Source organism: Plectropomus leopardus, chromosome 20 (assembly GCF_026936395.1).
Source record: "Plectropomus leopardus strain MGB_pleo_1.0 chromosome 20, ASM2693639v1, whole genome shotgun sequence".
NCBI classification, from domain to species: Eukaryota; Metazoa; Chordata; class Actinopteri; order Perciformes; family Serranidae; genus Plectropomus; species Plectropomus leopardus.
The window spans coordinates 26,416,334-26,433,259 of NC_142195.1; the positions used below are offsets into that span (position 1 = coordinate 26,416,334).

The window sequence follows — 16,926 nt, forward strand, 5'->3', positions numbered from 1 at the left end:
CTTTCTTTTTTCCTCTTTCCTTCCCTCTTCTTTTTGTCTTTCCTCTTCCATCTTTCCCTTCTTCAGTTCCTTTTTAGGCTTCCTTTCTTTCTTCTTTTTCCTCCCTCCTTCCTCTCCTTCTTCCATCTTCCCTTTCTTCCTCCTTCAATTCCTTCCTACCTCGACTTTCTTTATTCCTTTCCTTCCTCCATCTTAACCCTTCTGTCTTCATCTTTCCATCCTTCCTTCGTTACTTCCTTCCAGCTTTCCGTTCTTCCTTCTTCAGTTCATTCGTACCTGTCCTTTCTTTCTTCTTTCCCTTCTTTCTTCTTTTTTCCTCTTTCCTTTCCCTCTATTTGTCCTTCCTCTTACATCTTTCCCTTTTTACTTCTTCAATTCCTTCTTAGGCTTCCCTTCGTTCTTTCTTTCTTCTTTTTACTCCTTCCTCTCCTTGTCATTCCCTTCTTCCATCTTACCTTTCTTTTTTCCTTTCTTTCCTCCATGTTAACCCTTTTGTCTTCAGCTTTCCATCAACCTATCCTTCCCTCCCTCCTTCCTTCCCTCCTTCCTTCCTTCCATCCTTCCTTCCTTCCTCCACCTCTCATTGCCAACTTTATGTTACGAGTATCTGATGGTTTGTCCTCTCGCCCCCAGAGGCCCCGTCCCACCCCCCCTCTGTGGCCCCAACTCAACACACACACACACATACTCACAATCACACACACACACACACACACTAAAAACCTGTCACACACACATTTTTAAACCCAGCACTCATTCTCGTATGAATACACTCATCCACACACACTCTCTCTCTCACACACACACACACCTCAGTCCCCTTCCAACACCATTGACAGGGAGACAAACGGCGGATCTGTGAGGTTACGCGTTACAAAAAAAAAAGGAAAAACACCAGAATCAGCCAAGACCTGAAATAGACGAGTGGCGGTGGCGGCGGTTTTGACAGGCAGAGTGAAGCCGCTCGCTGAACGGCTCCATCCAGGAGGAGATTAGAAACACACACAGAGTTTGAAGTGTGCATTATCTTTCCAGGGATGATCCCAAAATAAACAACAACAATGGCGAAATCTCCCAATAATTAAAACGCCTAATCCACTTCCTGGTTGGTGATGACCGTGGGCTGAGCGTGTCAGCCGGGACTCGTGGGGATTGTGCGGCGTTTATGTTTAGACGCTTTTGTGTTTTAAGGTGAATTTGTCGCCCAAAATACGAGGACTTACATCGAAACCAGGAGAGGGCTTCAAAAACCGAAATTTATTCACAGCATTGTGTGAAGGTTGTCATTTCTAAATTCTAATTCTACGTGAAGACGTGTTTGGAAAAAAATGTCACCACTTATCCTCAAAAGCATCAGATAAAGCAAATCCTAAAACCTGCTTTGATTCCTCTGCCTCTCTGTGTGACTGACGTGTTATTTTTACTCACTTCTGTGTTTCCACGCAGCCTCATGTCTCCTTTATGTCCTAATTTTGCTGCTGATGTTGTCTTCTGTAACCCCGTTTGGCAACATCCACCTGTTTTTCAAAGCATTTAAGGACAAACTGTATTCTTTGTGTTTGGAAATTTCTGCAAAATACTTGTTAATATAGCAGATTCAAAGCAATTATGTGATATTGAACCTCAATACTTAGTTCCAGGGGACGATTTCGTGTCACAGTTTGTCATGATATCATCCCGATTGTGATTAAAAAATGCTTAAAACTCTTTAATTTCACTAAAATATACTGAATTCACTTCAGCTAATAAATTATTCTATTACATTGCAGACAGAGCTGCAATGATTAATCAATTATTTGTCAACTACCAAGCTAATCGCCAAATAGTTTGGCAACTGTTTAATCGGTTTGAGTTATTTTTTAGAAAAAAAAACATCTTAAATGAGAATATTTTCTGGTTTCTTAACCCTTTAACACTTAGATCATTATCAATTTTCTTGTGCTGCATTCAGACACCTTTCACAAGCATTTAAACCTCTTAACCTTGAAAAGATTCGCTTGATTTCCTTAAAAAAAGTGGAAATAAAGCAACTTGACAATACATCTAGATTTAAAATGCTCTCAATTATATATTCAAAATTATGTCACAGGGACAAAAGAAAAAAATCACATTTTTTTAGCACTATCTTGAGGTCATTCTCTTGTTGTGTTTGGGAGTTTGTCTGGGATTTTATTGTTTTTTGTGTTTTTACTTTTCTTTTTTTCAGGTAACTTTTTGCTTTTTTGGGGGCAATTTCTTGTTAGTTGCTTGTTGCCCTGTTCCTATGTTTTTGAGAGAAGTCAAGCCAAATTGCTCAGGTATCAAAGGGTCAATCCTCGATGACAGTTAACTGAGTATCTTTGGGTTTTGGACAAAACAAGACATTTGAGGGCATAATCTCGGGCTTTGGGAAACAATGATCAACATTTTTCACCATTTTCTGACAGTTTCTGACAGTTAGACTCACTTACAAGAGAAAAGGATCGACAGATTAGCCGACGGTGAAGATAATCATTCGTTGCACCGTAAAATCACAGAGGACGGACCTTTTTTGTGATAAACAATAAAACAATCATCAAAAGCTTCTCAGCTATCACGAATGGAATTACATCTTTTGATACGAAATATGCTGATGCTTATTTAAGATCTTGTGCATTTTTAAAGTTTGTGCTTCTGCAGAATCTCTTTTACTGTTGGTTGCTCAGCAGTTTCAGTGGGTGCTGTTTCATGACTTTTCCAAAATATTTATTGATTTGATTTGATTTTTACTAACTGCATGATTTTTCTCAGCCCAGAAAATGTGTTTGTCAATTTCAATAACTTTTGCAGGTTTTCTGTGACCATGGGAACCCTGATTTCTTTCAAAAACATGGGAAGAAGACGATGAGAAATTTAGGAAGAAATTAGCCATAAATTAGCAAAAAAAACAAAAAACAGTTAAAAAAAAATGTACAAGAAAATTACCTAAAATTAGTTGTTGTTGTTTTTCTTTAAATAGAGAAGTATGAGAAGAAAAAAAAAGAAAACAGAAGGTACCTGGGAAAATGCTTCAAAATTACAATAATTCTGTAAAATAATAATATATAATAATAAAATAATAATAATAATATTGAATTATGAGTATTAAAAATATAATCCTACTTCATACAAAATCCTAAGATTTTGTAAAATATTTTCTAAATCTACTAATTTCTTGAAAATTTCAGGACATTTCTTGCCAAGTTGCTCATTGCCTTTGTTTTCCATGTTTTCAAAAGATTTCAAACCACTTAACTCAGGGTTCAAAGGTTTAAAAACAAGTGAAAGGTGTGTGTACGCAGCACAAGAAGACTGATACAGGTTTCAGAGGGTTAAAGGGTTAAACATAAATGATGAGGAGAAAATACTGGACACAAGTGAATATAAATACAATGTTTTCAGAACCTCTAAATGTATTTTTTTAACTTCTCAAAGTCAAAGTCACGTCTGTTAGCCTGAACTAAAGACGACCCAGTTCAGCGACGGCGTGTCCCAGCTTCTGGCCTCGCCCCAGCCTTTGGAAACCGCTGCTCTCATGGTTGTGTAGGTCTATAGAGTTCTAATTAGCTGCATTCACAAACAGCGGCGGGCTCATCAAAATGCCGAGGCCTGCAGAAAGCCACAGCAGGGGTGAGCAGAGAGTGTGTGTGTGTGTGTGTGTGTGTGTGTGTCGTACATGTGGGTGTTTAGACGTGTGTGTGCGAGAAACAGAGTGTGATTTGTGTACAGGGATGAGTGCATGCGTGTGTGACACCAGCGTGTGTTCCCGAAACAAAAGAAAAAAAAAAAAAAAACACAACAATCTGAAAATGAAGATCGAAGCAGCAAAACGAAGCACAACTACAGATTCTACAAAAAGCCGGGCCTTTTTTTTTTTTTTTCCTCCCCAAAAACGTACCATTTCTCGTCCTTCCTCGCATTTGTATGCACGGCACGGGAGCAAACAACGTCGCCGAAACCGCAGAGCACAAACAACAACAACCGCACAACGGAGCAGTAAACAAAGAAGACGTCTCGGCATCTCTCTGTTTTCCAGCCAACAAACAAAATGGCTTCCGAACGCCGTTTAGAGGCAAATAACATGAGCGGGAGCAACAGAAACGACCCGGCTGCTTTCTGTGAAAAGCTTCCAGGAAAGATTTTAAAAAGACAGTATCCTCCGGAGGTTGAGCTCGTCTCACACAGACCGAGGATGTTATGGAAGAACACACACATACGGCAGAATATATGGAGATGCAGCACCACCTACAACCTGATATATGATCACAACAAAGAGGTAACGTATGGAAACGTACATACAACCGCAGAGAAGGCAGGAGAGCAGAGAACAAGAATATCTCCTTTGTACTAAAACAACTATGATCATATCATCACTGCAATATAAATCTTTGCCACTTTGTTGCAAATATTGTCATTATAAAGGAAAAGTCTGCTTTTGTTTGTCTGTAAAAAAGGCCGATTGTTCATCAGTTCATTTCAGATGATCAACTGTCAAACGTTTCCGATTGACAAGCTAATAAATTCGCTTTCTACAAAACCAAAACACTTACACAACTTTCATTACCTTTATTTAAGTTATAATTACATATACACTGTAAAATCTGATAAGTCTGATAAAATAATCTTTAAAAAAGTTAATATAACTATTGACCTAAATTTACATTAACTTTATATCAAATTGTTTAGTTTACTCAAAATTAAGCTGCATTTACTTAATTTTGTGAAGTTGTTGCAACTTGAAAATGACAAGCAGAACTACCTTGTTATTTCTAAGTGTTAGCAACTTTACTAAATCGAGTTAGTTCGACTTAACTTGAAATGAGGATTGATGAAGTTAGGAGATCTGCAAGTTCTGTTTTGTTAACATGAAAATACAAATACGCATGCAGAATACAGATATATAGCACAGTATACTTGCTTTACTGAAGTTGCTAAAAATAATTGATTTCTAATTAAACTTTACATTTTTAAGTTCACAGAAAGAAAAAAAAATAACAGCTCCCTACATGATCAAAGATTGAATTTATTATGGAAAAGTTCAGCTTTGCAAAGCACCAGATACTTCACAATGAAAAAGTTGAAGTAGTTTAGTTAACTAAAGCTACTTTATAAACAAAAAAAACGATGAATTAAGATTGTGCTCTGAAATTATCACAAAATAGCAGACAAATTGTCATGTCAACATAAATGCCACACAATTAAGTTTATTGGAAAAAAATGCCTACTTGCTCGGGTCATAGATTACCCAAAAAATAAAACTCCCCACTGTTGCGAGAAAACTTTTGTTTTGTGTAAAATGTTCATGTAACTTCTTAAAAACAACTTCTTCTATGCATCATCTCTTAAAGAAAATTGCTATAATTAATACCCCTGACTACTTGTAGTCAAAAAAAAAAATTGAAAAGTACAATTTAATTACTTGAATCATTATGCAAATATAAATGCAGATGGACAACTACGAAGCTGCTGCACAATGTAGTTAAACTACAGGTTTAACGACATGATATTCACCACTCCCCAACAGTGCATGCATGCACAAAGACACAAAAAACATTCCTTATCAACCTGTTCACAACTCATTTACTGATAAACTCACTGACTGATGAAGTCACTCGCTAACCACGCCGACGTTCAGACCAAAGGATGGCTTCTGGTACTGAAGTAATCTCTATCAGCTGATATCTGCATATATAAGCAAAATCTGCAAGTGATGGGACAAGATCTTGGTTTGCATTTGTTGTCTGAGTAGTATTGAACAATCAAGTTCGAACAGTCTAAATTAAGGCGGAAGTCTTGGTTTAAACACGAGCTGGCTCCAATGGATCAGCCCGAAATATTCGTGGATGGCTTTTTATCGTCAGTTAGAGTAAGACCTCAATGAGTTTGAAGGCCAAACAGACAGAGTAGTATATTATCCTCGGACAAAGCTTTCTACATTACTGTAAAGTCACAATTACTTGATCCTTTGTTCACATTTTATGCTCATGCAATATACGCACATGTTTGATTAGCCGCCCCACCAATAAAGTGTTGACTGGTGTCACGTTGTGGTCTGCTACAGGTTGAGCTCGGTTTTTTGCCAGTTGCAGTTTGTTTCTGGAGCACACTGCATCCCGACACAAAGCTGAAGATTAAACATGGCTTTAGTGACTGACTTAATCAATCAATCAATAACGCACTGAATACTTAGAGAACGACTCTTTCGCCCAGCCCGTACTCATTCCAGACTCGTAATATAGTGTTGTTTTGTCAGTGCTTTTTTTGTTACAATATGCTATACAGTATACAATATAGCGCTATAAGCTATATGCTATACCTGCCGTGTCCACGTGATACGTGATTGGTCGGTGTCACTTGAGAACACAGCCGGACTTGTGCATGAAACGCAGCAGGACAACATCACGCTGCCTGTAACCACATAATATAAGGAGCAATAGGTCGCCCACAGGATGGACTGGTCCAACAAACGACGGACTTTCATGCAGGAGTCTGGTGTTTGCTTCCCTTTTTTTTTTTTTTTTTAAACTACACCATATGAAGTAGAATATATGTATCCCTTAAACCTAACCCTCCAGCCAGAATGTGCTTTGTTGACATCCCAGCGTTGGTTGCCGTATGCGCCTTTTTTCTAAAAATAACTACTAGCAGTGTCATCCCACCATGTGCATTTGTTTACATTATTGTAGTGGTATCCCGGAGCATGAATAGCAGACGTAAAAGGACACCAAGAGCGTAATAAATAGACGAGTTGGGATGAGAATGTGTTGGGCATCTCATAGAAACACACAAGTCGCCCTACAGCATCTGTATGAGACTAACCGAGCTTTCAACTAGCTACATTGTTAACCCATTAACAGCAATGTGATGGAAAGAGCAAAAAACGTTGAGTAAGGAGGGGAAGATGGATGGGTCAAACAACCACAGGACTTAAACCCAGGAGACCGGTGTTTGTGTACCAAAAGTCAACTTTTTTTTTGACCACATGGCATGAATACTGGTGTGCATGACAAAACATTGTCGTCAAGGGACGTACTCATTAAGTTACTGCAACAATAATATTTATTTTAACCAAAACTATGATTGTTTGTTCAAACCTAACCAAGTACAACTTCCGCTGAAGAGAACGGTGTTCGTGAACAATGTGAAACCAAACAACCACAGGACTTACACCCGGGAGACCAGTGTTCATGCACCAAAAGTCAACTTGAGTTCTTTAACCATGTGATGTAGTTACTGACGTACATGACGTGACAAAATCTTCATGTACACACTCGTTAAGGTATTAGGTATTTTAACCCAAACTATGATCATTTTCTAAAACTAACACAGTAGTTTTGTTGTGTTAAGTTTTGTTGATGAGACCTAAGTTTCCTGTGAAGACGGAGCAAGATGTGAAAGACACTGAAAGACACTTTAGCGCTAGAGGGAAACCTAGAGTGTCATAGTTTGAATCAAAGTGCCACTGATCAAACTGCCGTGTTTGACAAGCTGGAAGTGAGAACATGTTCATCCAGTGAATGAATGACTGGCTTAGTTTATTAGTGAAAGAACGTCTGACTGACACATGAAACAACTTTATCAACTCCCTCGCATTAACATTCATTAACTTAACTAACATTTCAAAGTCAAAACCACCACAAGTTTCACCACTGATGAACCCAAACTGAGCCTGTTAGACACCAATAACACCCCTGTGTTGAAAAACACGGTAAACTGATCTCCACAATCACACACACACACACACAGAGGCAGGAAAGAATGAGAGCAGCAAATCACGAAAACAGGAAGTCTCCTTCAGGAATGAACTTGTGCAGCACAAAAACAAACTTGTTGCCCCAAATTTAAATAAGACATTAAAAATCTCAGCACCATCTAATGTCTGCATTTCTATACAACCTTTTCATTAACTATGACATAAAGCAAACAAACACACGTACAAAGTACTCATAAGCACAGGTATATCACAGGTGATGTGACCAAAATAAACGTCACACACTTAATGTAAAATTCAACAATTTTGGTCAAAATCTGTCTATTTAGTGCCCAACAAATGTACTATTTATCATTGTCTGAGTAGCATTTGCTAGAAACTACAGTGCCCAGGTATTTGGGAAATTACTTAGCGTTTTTTTTAAATAAAACTATACATTTTTTGCTGTTTTTTTTTAGAGATTTACATCTTCAGCAGATAATAGAAAATAGATCAAATAGATAAGTATACTTGAGAGATCGACTAACTCATGATCAAAGCCATATAGTCGACCAGGCTGCCACATTGTTTGAACAACATGTGACATTTTCAGCAAAATTATAGCATGAAAACACCAACCAGCTCAACAACAAGGCCCAAGTATTCAAAAAACATCCTGCAATTTTTCAAGTCTCCCAAAATAAAAAGTAATCCGCCAAGCAAAACAGCATGAAACCCAAAAACTGCATCTGCATGTGCAGAACATGGTTATACCCACACAAGAAAATTTAAACAGCAAGCGAAGCAGCAGCGAGCAGGTGTAAGAGGACGAAGAGGAGGAGGAGGCTGAGAGAGAGCTGAAAGAAAAGAGGAGGAGAAAAAGAAGAAGAGAGGGGGGAAAAAAAGGAGAAAGCTGACGTACTTGAGCCGGAGAAATGTCCGCTCCCCAGGGAGGTCGGTCCGTTCTTTCCACTGCTAACAGGAGGGGAAAACATCTACAAGACAAACAGAGCGCACATTACCTCCGAGAGCACTGACACTGCAGACAGCAAGACACATCTCTACAGTCATCACTGCGGCTACGCACGAAAAGCTTCACTCCAAAACGCCAGGGCAACATTCGGCTGGAAAAAACACTGCCGCCAGATTCTCATCCAATTTCATATCATTATTAAGTGTTTTAAATTTAATGTACTTGATTTTTATCTTATGAGAGGTTTTTTTCTGCTTTTAAAATAGTAATTATCTCGTTTTGGAAGGAAACTCTTTGTGGATGTTTACCAAAAAAAACAAAAAACAAAAGGTACATCATCACTAGGGCTGGGTGTCACTGAGTATCATTTTAATACAGATTTAAATTTTGGAACCAATTCCAGAATTGCTTTCTGTATGTAAGTATGTTTTTATACAATAAATAGAGCCAAAATTTAAATTACAATTTTTTAAACACAAGCAGTTATTGTAAGACGTTTAAATGAACTGCAGTTAAAATTGGCAAAATTTTGAGTGAAATCGGGATCAAGGAATAAAGGCCTGCAGAGGTGGGACAAAGTTACTGTTCTACAAGTCGCAGGTTAATCTTAAATCTTCGCTAACGAGTCTCCAAGTCATGACAAACGTGTCTCAGGTCAAGTCTGAAGTCCCAAAAGATGTTCTATGTCGAGGTCAAAAAGTCCAGAGTCAAGTCCCAAGTCCATACAAGTAGCACATCAATTCTCCAAGTAAGATTGGACAATATGGTGAAAAAAAATCTAATATTACCATAATTTGGACCAAATAGCTCAATATCGAGATTACAACAACCTTGTAGATTTTTGGTGCTTTTTTAAACATATTTACACAATGACTTTTTTGAGAAATATCCATCAGTAATGTGGATATAATAAATATATGGGTAAAGGCAAATACTAGAACAGTTAGAACAGTCTGCTGAGTTCAGAAAATGAAACCAATTTAATGTAATTCAGCCTTTAACACCAAGAAAAAAAACACTTGCAATATTACGATATCCAAATCTAAGACGATATTTATTCTTATATCATGGTTTCATTGTAATATTGTTATATTGTCCAGCCTTAGTCCCGAGTCAAATTGATCAGCTCCCAAATCAAGACTAACATGTCCAAAATCAAGTCTTTCAAGTCCAGAATACCAAGGAATACAGATAAATCCCCATTCAAGTGCCAGGACAGTTGAATCCCAAGACAAGACCAGTTACCCAAGTCAAGACCCGTGGGCAGATCTGTAAGTCAGGTCCGTAGTTAAGGCCAACAAGTCCCAAACATACTCCTACGCGTTTAAAAAAGTCTGTTTGTGCCCCAAATTGAATATCATTTAAAATATTTTGACAGAGTAAATGTGTGTTCGGACCAAGCCGTACAACGAGAGTACATAAAAAGTCCATGCAAAGACACATGTAGAGACGAGCAGACGCCCGTGGCTGCCAATTGATAAAAACACGTGTTCAAGAGCGTTAAAATGTTCCAATTTACCGTAAATTTGTCTATCGGCGTTGAGATTCTCCTGACGTCAATGAGAATCAGAAATGGAAGGCAAACTTATTGTCCCTAAGTTCGCAGATCTTTACGACGCAACAAAAGTGCTGTGCAGAGACAAAACAAAGAGGAAAAGGTTTGGAAAATAAACAAACAAAGCCACGGGATTGCATCGTTAGTTTTGGAAATATGTATGTTACCTGATTCTAGTTATCGTTCGTACTTTACTACAAACAAAGTTAGTTGCAATGTTGGTGTTAGCTGCTCGCACAACTGTTACTCCAAAAAAAAACAATTCATGTGGCGAGAATTGGTTTTGCGTTTGGTCTGAACACACCTTCACAGACATCATGCTAAATGTTCACAAACAGTTTATCTAAATTTTAGAAAAGTCAGTCGTCATTGGCATTTAAGTAAAAGTTAAAGATTTTATTTGGGGTTTTTTTTGAGGCAAATTAATCAGATTTGTGACTCGAGTCCACCACCTCTTGATCCAAGCTTTCTGTACTTGTTAGGGACACATTTCGGTCTGTGCTCAAAATGCGTCCACGTTGGACACCCAGCCCTCATGACCACACAGACTCTCAGCTCAGAGCTGAACACAGATATGAAGGGTTTATTTTCCAAAACACTGCAAGGACATTTTTTGGGTAAGCAGAGACAAAATCAAATTCCTCATTCAGCATCTGTGAAAAATAAACAGGATCACTTAAATCACCTGCTCAATTTTAATATAAATGTGTTTTTCATTCAAACATGCCACTTTTTTTTACCAAATGTTGGACGGCTCATTTTGGAATGAAACACTTCATATCTATTTCATATCTGACTTAAACATATGAGATAATCATCAGAACTAGTCACCATCTGCTCTACAAATCTACAGGAAAATAAGCCCACGTTAAGACAGAGACAGAATTTGAATACTGATTCCGGTTGTTTTAATGTACGAGCTACTGTAAAGCTTCCCAAGAAAAACAGCTCATCAAAGCGAGACATCTGACCTCGATAGATAACCTCTCTGGATAAACACCAGGCCCGTGTGTCGGCCTGTTTGATGGGGAAAGCTCACTGATCGCACTCTGAGCTTCACACTTTCAGACGAGCTTTACGGGGGAAATTTTTCTTTTATACAGACCACAATAAAAGTAAATTAAAACCCTGACTAAAACAATAAATGCTCAATCTGTGGCTGGTCCTAATACAGCCTGTGGGGCCTGTAAGTGTGTAATGTTGGGGTCGCTCCCTCGTGGCTGCGACAAACGAGGAGAAAACAAATGTTTGCGAGATAAAAGATCTAATTCTGATTATTAGCAGGTCTATCGATATCCCAGTCGAACCCACTCTGAGCTGCGGGTGTCAGCTTGTGGGCGTGCAAAGACAGATGATCGCATAAATTAATGCAACCGGCCTGCGTTTATAATGAGAGGAGACACGTTCGAGCTGCTGCTGCCCTCCTTTGTTTGAATTTGTTTTCAAGAATTATCATTTAAGACAGGCTGATTGACATTTTTGGAAACCTGTTAAGGGACTCAAGAGTTATTATATAATATTTAAGGTATACAAAGGCAAGAATAATGTTTATTGTATCATCATAATATTCCTATAGAGAACTGATGGGTCTTTGTGGTTCTCAGTGATGGATTTAGTGATTATAAGTGATATTTTGTGCTTTTTCCAGCTAAAAAAATACATAAGATTTTTACATGGGTTAATATAAGTCTGTGTAGTCACTTTTTAATGAATCTATAATATGCCTTTTTTTTAAATTAATTTCATCATAACATTCCAGTAAAATTCCTTTAATGTTGTTAAAGTGCCACTAAATGATGCATTTACAGTGATTGTATTAGACATCTGTGGTATTTATAGACAAAATACTATGTATTAAAGGAGTTTAACATTGTATTTATGATAGACGCAGGCCTATATAAGCAATACACCATATATCTTTAATTATTACAATATATTTCTGGTCCTCATTTCTAAAACAACAGTGATGTTATTGCATGTCCTTTGTAAAAAGTCTCACAATAACAATATTCATATACTATTCACAGATTATCATGTCTATGTTTATGTTTACACTGCAGCTATAGGGGATTATTGTGTAGGTTAGATTCCTCTTTTAATAGCTTTTGGATTCAAATCCCCTATGCTATTGTTATAGTTTTTCTATAATTCTCCTACATGGCCGGTTACAGGGTATATTTAGGCCTCGTCTGTGATCTTATGGTATTTGTTACATTCCAATAGCAGCTGAAAGGGATTTTATCTCCTAGACACATTTTTTTTAATATCGAGATCTTCTGATATTACATGTTAATAGAGACAGTCACCTACATTGCATATGCAGGCCTTATCTGGGATCTTATTTGTTTATTGCATTGCAGAAATTTACAAAATCACTGGGAAATTTTGTGATTTTTGCTCCTATTCTTGCATCTCATCCAGCATCACTAGCCTCTCTACAATAACCCTACACCACTCCAATCTCCTACAGTGTATATGCAGGCCTCAGCTGTGATCTTATTGTTTACTGCTTTGCAGTTGAAGAAACTTGCAATATCACAGGAAAAAACTGTGATTTTCACCTTTACATTTTCATCTTGTTTTCGGATGGCATTATGTTCATGGTGTCTCTCTATATCTCTGCGATAGTCCTGAACTACTCCAGTCACCTACATTGCTGACATCAGCTGTGATCTTATTTGTTTATTGCATCCGATGGATTTTACAGTGCTATAGGCAAATATTATAATTTTCTCTCCTACATTTGCTTCTTTTTCTTGTTCAGTATCATTTCAGCTTCAATCCTGCAATATATTTATGTCATTATGCTCATGCTGTCTTATATATACATATCTACGACATTTCTGGACTACTCCAGTCAGCTACAGACCTCAGTTGTGATCTTGTTTGTTTAGTGCTTTGCATTATTCTTGCAGGAACTTCTGATATTACAGGGAAAAAACTGTGATTTTCTCTCCTACATTTACATCTCGTTCAGCATCATCAGCCTCATTCCTGTGATATTATCTGATTTCATTATGTCCATGCTATCTCTCTGTATCTCTACAGTATTTCTACTCCTTCACTTACACTGCAGACCTCAGCTGTGATTCCACTTGTGTGTTGCATTGCACTCATCTTGCAGGAACTTACATTATTACAGGAAAATTTTGTGATTTTCTCTCCTACATTTGCATGTAGGAGAGAAACATTACATTACATTAGCATCACTAGCTTCATTCCTGTGATATTTTCTGATTTCATTGGGTTAATGCTGTCTCTACAATATCCCTGGACTACTTCAGTCACCTACATTGCACATGCAGGCCTCAGCTGTGATCTTACATGTTTATTGCACTGCATTGGAACATATCATATTTCATTAAAATTTTGTGATCTTCTCTTCTGTATTTGCATCTCAATCAGCATTACTTGCTTTATTTGTTTATTGCATTGCATAAGTCCTGCAGGAACTTACAATATTACAGCAAAACACTGCGATCCCATTTGTTTAGTATGTTGCATTAGTTATACAGGAGCTTACAAAATAAAATCGTGATTTTATTAGTTTATTGCTTTGCACTAGTCTTGCAGGAACTCACAATATTACAGGAAAAAAATGTGATTTTCTCACCTACATTTGCATTTTGTTTGGCATCACCAGCCTCATTCCTGTGATATTTTCTGATGTCGTTATGCTCATGCTGTCTCTGCATATCTCTATGATATCCCTACTCCAGTCACCTACACTGCAGACCTCAGCTGTGATCTCATTTGTTTATTGTTTTGCATTAGTCTTGCAGGATATTATGATATTATAGAAAAAACAGTGATTTTCTCTCCTATATTTGCATCTTGATCAGCATAGCCTCATTCCTATGATATTATCTGATATCATTATGTTCATGCTCTCTTTTTATATCTCTACGATCTTCCTGGACTACTTCAGTCACCACCATTGCATATGCAGGCCTCAGCTGTGATTTTATTCTTCATTGCTTTGTACTAGTCTTGCAGCAACTTACAATATTACAGGATATTTTGTGATTTTATTTGTTTAATGCATTCCATTTGTCTTGGAGGAACTAAAAATATTAGTTAAATTTACTGCTTAAGATTGTTTATTGCATTGCACAAGTCTTGCAGGAGCTTACGATATTACAGGGAAAAAATGATTTTCTATCCAACATTTGCATCTCGTTCAGCATCACTGTCCTGATTCCTGTGATATTTTCAAATGTCATTATGTTCACGCTGCTTCCTTATGATATTCCTAGACTACTCCAGTCACCTACATTGAACTTGCAGGCCTCAGCTGCAATCTTATTTATTTATTGCATTGCATTGGAGCTTACAATATTGCATTAAAAATTTGAGTTTTTCTCTTCTGTATTTGCATCTCATTCAGCATCACTTGCTTTATTCCTGTGATATTTTCTGATGCCATTATGTTCATGCTGCCTCGATACGTTTCATAACAGGATTAATGTCAGTCCGGGTTTTTTTTTTTCATTTTGGGGTGTTTCTTCTTTTTTTTCCCTCCTCCTCTTCAGAACAAAGTTGCTCCCAGAGGAGGACAGGCGCAGAGAAAACATGGCCGAGAGCGGGGGGACACTATTTCCTGTCCGTCAAGTTCACAAGTGTTCTTAAAAAAACACAAACTTCTAAACGGAGCCACGAGTTTGGGCATTTAACATCCTGCTGCACGAACATTTGGACTGCGGAGAGAAAGTGTGACACATTTCCCTCCTTTCGGCTGCCTGTCTGTCTGTCTCTGTGACTGTCATGCAGGTTCCACATCGAGCATTTTGCATCTGAAATAATCTGTACAACACGGTGCATGGAGCAGCCTAGAAACTCACACACAGACAAATAAAAAGGAAACATTTTCTAAATCCTATCATGGGCAGAAAAGCAGACTACACATGAAGGAAAAAAGGACTTAAAATGAGATATACTACCATGGATGTTGGGAACATTTTCAAATCGCTGTTTCGCATCTATAAGACAACAAAATTACTAATGCAGCATCACAATTCTCTGCACACACACACACACACAAACAAAAATGAAATTACAAAACAATATGCACTGACTTTTCTGCAAGTTACTCTACATAAACACACTTTTGTGCAAATAAGTTGAGTGAAAATATGCAGGTTTATGTGCCGTGCAACTCATACAGTCAAAAAAATGTAAACAGTGGTCGCTGTAAGAAGCCTACAGGACGCGTTTATGTTCTTCTACGGCTCATGATACTACTCATTATATTCATATTAACAGTAAGAAGAAGATCGGTTTCCTTACCGCGCTGAAATCCAGCAAGTCGCTCAGTTCCTTGTCTGTGCCCAAAGCTGCCATCCGCTGTTGATGATGCATTTTAGCAAAATCGCACGGACCTAAAAACATGGAAACAAATGAAGAGATAGATCGATAGAAGAGGACAGGTAGACAGATTGATAGATGGAGAGACAGAGGGAGGGAGAGGAGGACCTCGGCTTTTTTTGCGCACCGCTCCGCTCCCGGATCTCTTTTCCTCCACAGCGAAATAAATCCAGTAAAACAACCTCACAGCCTCGATCACAAATCTAGTTTTCTTTCATCCTCGGCGCACAGGGCTCAGTCCCGGGTTCCTGCTTTGGCACGGAAAAAAAACTGACAGGAAATAAAAAAGAAGGGGGTGCGCGACAGGACGGGAGTGTTTTTCGCGTGCGTTTTTGGTGTGTTTTTCTCCAGCCAAACAAGTCCGACCTCTCCGCGTTAAGACGCAGTTTGTCCGCCGCGGCTGACTGTCAGGCTCACACACGATATAAATAAATAACACGCTGTGTCTCCGCGAGCCTCCCGGGGAGGAAAAAGATCATCTCACAAATGTGTTTTTGTGTGTCAGAGGGAAGAGTCCAGGCGGGGTGAGCGCTGCTCCTGGCCGGGCTGAGGGTCCCCTCCGCTCGGGCTGCGGGTGCTGAAGATCCCCGGGTACGCAGGACGGATCCCATGTGCGTCTGGCACAGCCTCGGTGTGATAAATGTGTTCGTGCGGCCACCTAGCTTACATTCTCGTCCAACACCGCCGCGACGAGCTGCTGCTGCTGCACGAGAGAGCGGAAAAACTGCAGGAAAAATAAATATATTTTAAAGAAAAATTGTTCTGTTGGTTTGATTGATTGGCTGATTGGTGCGGTGATTGGCTGGGTTGCTTTGGATTGGGTTAATTGGGCTAATTGAAGGAGGCAAAGGTGATTCTTTTTTTTTTCATTTTGGAGCAAGCAGCATTCACCCTCAACTATTTTTTCATACATCTAATTTTCACAAATTTATAACATTTTTATTTTTATTTTATTGATTTACACTGTTGATCTTTCTTAAAATGGTCTTGAAAACCGACTGCCCTGAAAAACGAAAGTAAATATAACTATTAATCTTAATTTATGTTTCTTTTATAAATTGTTAAGTTTACTCAAAATTTAGCCCTATTTACTTAATTTTGTGAAGTTGGTGCAACTTAATTGAATTACCTTGTTCTTTCAAAGTATTAGCAACGTCAGTAAATCAAGTTAGCCTGACTTAACTTGATCATCACAAAGAGGATTTTGGCAATAATGAAGTTTTGATATCTGCCACTTTTGTTTTAACATTATTGAGAATGTACAAATATGATAAAATAGTTGGCAACCGGCAGAATACAGATATACAGTATGGCACAGGGAACTTGATTTACCTAAGCTGCTAAAAC

The 16,926-nt window shown here is 38.2% G+C and overlaps 1 protein-coding gene across 8 annotated transcripts in view; it reads right to left on the reverse strand.

Annotated features, from left to right (window-relative positions):
* Positions 1–16,231, reverse strand: part of tcf4 (transcription factor 4) — a 279,930-nt gene extending 263,699 nt beyond the window's left edge. For 2 of the 8 annotated variants that reach the window (XM_088071476.1, XM_088071479.1), the window contains exons 1-3: positions 15,502–16,230; positions 15,156–15,194; positions 8,610–8,682 (exon numbers count right to left, since the gene is read on the reverse strand). In XM_088071476.1, the coding sequence (XP_087927602.1) occupies positions 8,610–8,682; positions 15,156–15,194; positions 15,502–15,603 (214 nt within the window). In that variant the 5' untranslated portion in view covers positions 15,604–16,230. Of the gene's footprint in view, positions 1–8,609; positions 8,683–15,155; positions 15,195–15,501 lie in introns of all 8 variants that reach the window. The other 6 variants (XM_088071477.1, XM_088071481.1, XM_042509549.2 and 3 more) reach the window with 6 other exon arrangements.
* Positions 16,232–16,926: the final 695 nt, after the last annotated feature.